At 33.2% G+C, this 6,753-nt stretch overlaps 1 protein-coding gene across 1 annotated transcript; it reads left to right on the forward strand.

Annotated features, from left to right (window-relative positions):
* Nucleotides 1-1,473: 1,473 nt before the first annotated feature.
* On the forward strand, nucleotides 1,474-3,335 carry LOC143547706 (pectinesterase-like). The gene is made up of 2 exons (XM_077039065.1): nucleotides 1,474-2,374; nucleotides 2,573-3,335. The coding sequence occupies exons 1-2, from the start codon at nucleotides 1,489-1,491 to the stop codon at nucleotides 3,274-3,276; spliced, it is 1,590 nt and encodes a 529-aa protein (XP_076895180.1). The 5' UTR covers nucleotides 1,474-1,488; the 3' UTR covers nucleotides 3,277-3,335.
* The last annotated feature ends 3,418 nt before the right edge of the window (nucleotides 3,336-6,753 follow it).

Consider the following 6,753-nt stretch of genomic DNA (forward strand, 5'->3'; position numbering starts at 1 on the left):
ATATATATATATACATATAGATGAGTGAAGAAAAAAGAAATGCTGTGATTTTTTCTGTATATTTAACAAGTTACTGTTCATACCATATACTTTTTAATATATTTTGAAAGTTGTTTTGAGTGAAGTAAAGATAAATAGTAATTATAAATGTATAAAAAAGTATTATTTAATTGGAATGAGAGAAAATGCAGTGATTTTTAATATAATTTTGAATTTGAAGATATGAGATTGAATGTGAATGCTCTAACACTTGATCGTTAATCTAGCCATAAAATAGGGATAATCTCGATTTCATACCGGTACCGACTGGTAATGATCCCGATTTTCTCGATCATGATTTTTCTAAAAACTTGTTATCAATGCCGAAAATGCTTGAATTAGTACCGGTACCACAAACAAAAAACAGGTAACTACTAGTACTGGTAACGACACCGTATTTCCGATCTCTGTTTTCTTAAAAACTTTGTTTCGAACCATTTGGTCATCCATATACAGAAATAATAAAGATGCATTGTAGCACACGAAAACAACACACTAGTTAACAACATTGAGTATGCATTCAATGGCCTTTATATTATTACATTTAATAAATGATTCAGTCATGCACATTCTATAAAATATGACTTTGAATAAATTTACATATATAGCATACATGATTAATGTAATATGATATGGATTTAAAGAATTCCTCATTGCAACATATACTGTATAATACTATAATATCTTAAAATTGGGCAATGCTTTGTTCTTGTCTATATATAATTTGTTTTCACTTTAGTAGCACACAATAGATAACATATTGTAATGGTCAAATCAATGGCCTTTAAAAAAGTAACACAGAATAGATAGCGTATATGTATGTTGTGCTTGTGAGACAGATTAGTGGTAATATCGTCTTCAACTAGTTCATTTTCAAGGTCGTTGGGGGTGCTAATGAATACAGAATCTATACGAGGTAATTTTTACTTTGTTTATGTGGTTTATTTCGATTGTTGTTTGATTTTGAGACTTATATTATAATATGTATTATTGTCGGCATTTAAATTTATAAAAATCCACCTGTATGCTTATCTAGAGTTTAAAAATTAAAATAAAATTAAGTGTTAGTGTTAATATAGTTATAAGTATGTCACATACTAAGCAAATTACATGTATTAAAAAAAAATTGAATGCTGGTTGACTATATAAATCTTTAAATGAAAATAGCTGTAAAACAAGGTGTAAAATGTAAATGTTTAAAGATTCAGTCTTGTAAACCTTTTGTTAAAGTGTTCTAGTGTTTATAATAACTAATCGTTAGAAAATGAGCATTATATACTTGTTACTCGTTATTGTAAATTTTAAGCATTTACTTAACTATTTGTTATAAAAATACGTGTCTAAAACATTTACTTATCAAGTTTACAAAATTTTCATATTACCATGATTTATTCACCTTTTTTTTTTGTTTTTATAATTTTAGGTTAGGAAAGTTAGAATACAAGAAAAATGGTTGTGCAGAAGAACTTCATCTTGTTAGCAATAGGAGTCGTCTTATTAGCAATGGCGGTGAAGGGTTCGACCGCGACAAGCAACAAGGCCGTAGAATCACTTTGCCAACTTACTGATTATAAGCAATCATGTCTAAAGAGTCTTGCACACGTAAACAACACAAATGACCCTAAAAAGCTTGTGAAGATGGTTCTTAAATCCGCAATAAAAGAGATTCATAATGCAATGGATAGTTCATACACTCTACAAGGATTGGCTAAACATCATAGAACATATATGGCTTTAGCGCAATGCAACGAGGCTCTATATACCTCCATTGACGATATTAAACGATCGATAAAAAAGCTTGATCATTTTGATGCTACAAATGTAGAGGAATATGTTGGTGATGATATTAAAATATGGCTAAGTGGTTCGTTAACGTATCAAGAGACGTGTCGAGACGGTTTCTTAAACACGACAGGTGAAGCGGGCGAGGAGATGAATACGTTATTAAGTTTGGGTTGGGAGCTCACGAGTAATGGGCTCGCAATGGTTAATGATTTTCTTGACATGAGCTTGGGTATTGATGAGTGGTGGGCGAGAGGTGTCGGGCGGATGCTTCTTGATGTTGGTTCGAAATCATGGACGCATAAGTTTGTCATTGTGGCTCAGGATGGCTCAGGGTCGTTTAGTACTATCATGGATGCGGTTCGGACCATTCCTAAAAGGAACAACAAACCCTTTCTTGTATACATTAAGCAAGGTATTTACAAGGAGCATGTGGAAATTCCGCGTCATGTTAATTGTGTGGCCTTCGTTGGCGAAGGCCCAAACCGAACAAAGATCACGGGTAGCGTAAGTCATAATGATGGAACTCCGACTTTCAAGACTGCTACCGTTGGTAAGTTAACTATTGTATATTTCAAAAAAGACAAAAGGTTTTTTTTTTAAAAAAATTTGTTGCCTGCTTAATGCTTATCTGCCTCTCTGTTGTAACTAAATCGTTTTTTTTTCATTAATAGTGAAAAAAAAAAAACAATATTCATAGGTCAAAACCTGTTTTTTCACCGAATTTTATTTATCTTTACTACTGAAACAGCGGTCAATGGCGAACTGTTCTTCGCAAAAGACATAGGATTCGAGAACACGGCCGGGCCAGAAAGGTATCAAGCCGTGGCCCTACGTGTCTCAGCCGACAAGGCCATATTTCACAACTGTGCCATGGACGGGTACCAAGACACCCTTTACACGCACTCATACCGCCAGTTTTACCGTGGGTGCAACATCTCAGGAACCATTGATTTCGTGTTCGGTGATGCGGCAGCCGTCTTCCAAAACTGCAAAATGATAGTCAAGAAACCCCTGGCGAACCAAGAGTGCATGGTGACGGCCCAGGGGCGAAAGGACCGACACTCGAAAGGTGCACTAATCCTGCAGGGCTGCATCATCACAGCTGACCAAGAATTCTTGGCCACTACACCAATGCCTAAATCCTACCTCGGGCGGCCATGGAAAGTGTTCTCGAGAACCATCATTATGCAGTCGTTTATCGACCGTAACATTGCCCCAGAAGGGTGGTCACCTTGGCCTGGGAAATTTGGTCTTGACACATGTTATTATGGCGAGTTTGATAATAGAGGACCGAGTGCAGACACCGCGCAAAGGGCAACGGGGAAGTGTATCAAGAAGATAAGCCTAGAAGTGGCTGTTAGTTACACCCCAAAGAAATACATTCAAGGAGATTTATGGATCAAGGCAACTGGTATTCCTTATGATCCTCAATTCATGAATAATGTCATCTAATAATTTAATATTTGAACTTCAAGTATTAATTGCATAAGATTTGGCTACCATTGAATTCAACATTTAAATAAATTCTTGTATGATCAAGATGCATATATTTTAGAAATTTAATTTCAATATAGTTTTTTAGCAAGTGTTAATTTATGATTTTAAGTTCTTTTGTTGGTCAGCATTTTCAAGTTTAGTTTCTTCACTATTATTTTCAGTTTTTCACTCATTTGGAATGAGATATGCTTAATCGGTGAGCCACGAACGTGTCACATGTTACGGCAGGATTGTTATGGTATGAATTTATAACAGGGCATGCATGTTTGGTTTAGTCCAAACGGGTTAGAGTTAGTTTAGGGTCGTACATGAACACATTTTTCTAGAGGAACGTTGTTTGTGTTAACCGTCGGTTCGCTGATTAATTATACCATTCAACTATTTATCTATTTTTTTTATTTTTTAAACTGGACAAAAAATAAACATAAACTTTACCATTTTCCCTAAATTTAGCAATCAATTTCAAAACATATGTAAAATAAACACCAAGTTACATTTTATCTTTGATTGTGGCAAACAAGTTAAATTTTTTTTAGAATGTTGTAGAAACATTTTATCTTTGTAGAAACTAATCACCAAATTTTTCAAAAATTGATGATGTGGCATCCTATGTCATTTTAGTGTATGTGTAACATGTATATGCGCACTATCTGCCATCTAAAAGTTTTTGTAACTTTTCAAATATAATTAGAAAAGGTTATCATTTTTTCAAACTTGTTTAATAGCTTCTTTTACATAATTAATTTTGTTATGTGATGTGGTGGCTGGTATGGCATTAAAAAATTTTTGTAAGTTGATTAATTAACTAAAAGATGGTTGTAAAGTTTATGAAAACTGTAAAACTTGTTTTCGATCATTTGGACAAGTTTGGCAGTTAACTTTATTAGTGAACATTTGTTATAAAGTATTCATTTGACGCGTCACAAGATATCATAATTACAAGAATGACACATTCCTAAATGAATGCATCAAAGTACCCGCTCTATTTATAATCTAACTCGTTAAACCTGAGAACATAAGTAGCTTCTTGAATGCATCACACCAAGTGAATAATTGAAACATTGAATTCATTAAAAGTGGAACCCGTGGTGAACTGATTAAAAATGTTCATCTAGTACATCTAAATTCATCCAACAAGAAACTTTTTTTTTTTGGCAAACATCAATATCCCAAAACATCAACGTCGTCATCACTATTGATATTCAAGATAAAGTTCATATATTAAATAAAATGATCCTATTACAATATAGAGGTGGATAAAAAACCAAAGGCTCAAATGATAAGAGGAAAAGAGAACCATGGGCCAGCCACAGGTTCACCATCTTCATCCCAGATGTCTAAATTATTAAACAGGTGCATCCCAGAATGCAAGTGGAGACCCGGTCAAGACACTTGACTTGAATCATGCAGGGTGGCATTAGTACTGTAGTAGGTTAATGTGAGAATTGTATTGATTCTGTTTGATACCGTGTACTGACAACAGTTAAAACTTGTAACAGATTTATATTGTTTTATTTAAATTTTCTTTCCTCTCTTGTAACATATTTAGAGAAAATAATAAAAAATCAAACATTTTAAAGTCAAAGAAAATTGTGTCTTACTTTAAAATCACATATCAATTGCCAACATAAATACTAGCAGATTCAACATTACAGTCTGAGTTAGCCATTTTAATAAAAGAATAAAATATTATAGACATATTATATTACTCTATTAAAACTATCTTGATTGTTACAATTAATTTCGAAAAAGGCCTCAAAATTGCCTTCAAAAAGGTTGAGCCAGAGCCCCGTTCAAAATGGCCTATAAATGTGTGAAATTTGTGAATTACAAAAGGCTATACATGTGTAAAATTTTTGAGTTCTTAAAATAAGGATAAAGTGAATTTCATATTACTTGATACATACCCTGAGCAATTGGTTCCGATAGGCAAACAATAAATGTAGGCTAAACTTGGATGTATATGTCTAAAAGAGAATATAAGTAAAACTTATGAGACAAATTTTAAATCAATAACCTAAAAACATAATTATAGCATCTTTGAACTATGGGGGCTTATTGACACCCCCTCTCCTCCCTCCCATATATATGCATGTGGCTGGAGTCTGAAGAAAAGTCACAAACGGCCACACGCCTCTTCCATGAACATCCTTTCCTTCTCACAAAACGACCGTCTTCCTATATAGATTGTACGTTAAGTGCCCATGGACATCATTCTTTCCTCTATCCTCCACATTGACTATCACTCTTCTCGATCCACCAGTCCACCTTATCCTTCTCTTCTTCACATCCACATTCGTAAAATAAACGAACCGTATTGCATATGCTCTTAAAAGTTGGACGTTAAAACGTGTGTAGGGTACCAGACCATTTTTATGGACAATGGCATTTAGTATATGTTTTTAAAAAATGGACACATGTTAGACCACTTGGATATGGATACTTTGAATGAGACTTGGTATTATTGTAGGATCCAAGCCTCCTAGGTTTTAAGTAGGTTGAGGCGTTAAGCTAAAATTTAAAATGTTTATATATATTAATATATAAACATCTACGTACGTAATTATCATAAGTTCTTCAATAGTTAGAATATGTGTTAAAAGTTATTATGGTGTAGAGGTGAAATATATTGGCGTTAAAGCTTATACACTAAAAAGAATTGTTTCATACGGTCATACCCATGACATGTTAGCCTAATGCTACGGTGTTCCTTCCTCTAAAAATAAGATGATGATATATCCTTGAAAGTGCAAGATGGAAGAATTTTAGATGAAAAAATTGTTATTAAAAAAACAGACAAATTATTTCGTCATGATAAGGAGCAATTAAGCATAAAGTTAAGAACCTCTTGCATCTTTGCTTTATAGAAATTTTGCTTCATCATAATTTACAATATTCAATCAAGCAAAAACATATAAAAAACACACTAACTAAGTTAGCATTTAACCATTCCAAGCCCGGAATCGAAGTCAAACATAGCTAATCCATGAATTTTTCTGGATCAAAATATGGAGCATTTAGAAAGAAAGAAAAAATTATAAGATTTTTATTGCAATGGACGCTTGCCCGACTTAAATTATGAAGAGCATAAAAATACAAATCTTCTAACGGACTGTTTTAAGATCAAAGAGAATAAATATCATTGAGATAGTTGGTGTAAATTCAATGCATTAAACATGTAAGTTTTTTGTCTTGTTTGTTGGTGACTAGTTTTCACTAATTCGTTGTTGCTACATAACACTGTCATTCAAAGAAAAAAAAAGACAATAAAAGTACATCCACTTATTATCTATCGAAACATATTTGTCATTCTAGTTTTACATGGTAAAGACACTTGCCTTTTACCCAAAAAAGCAAAGTTCAATCATAACATGGTATATAGGCTTGTGAACAAACTTAATGTTTGACGAACCGTTCGTGAATCGTTAAGTG

The sequence above is a fragment of the Bidens hawaiensis genome, unplaced genomic scaffold (assembly GCF_021521415.1).
Source record: "Bidens hawaiensis isolate Kalapana, Puna unplaced genomic scaffold, B.hawaiensis_p1.1 tig00014777_1, whole genome shotgun sequence".
NCBI classification, from domain to species: Eukaryota; Viridiplantae; Streptophyta; class Magnoliopsida; order Asterales; family Asteraceae; genus Bidens; species Bidens hawaiensis.

Excerpts from the sequence above, each read along its gene's own strand:
- LOC143547706 (XM_077039065.1), top strand. The coding sequence starts at position 1,489 with ATGGTTGTGCAGAAGAACTTCATCTTGTTAGCAATAGGAGTCGTCTTA. Across the intron at positions 2,375-2,572 it reads TTTCAAGACTGCTACCGTTG|CGGTCAATGGCGAACTGTTC; the intron begins GTAAGTTAACTA and ends CTACTGAAACAG.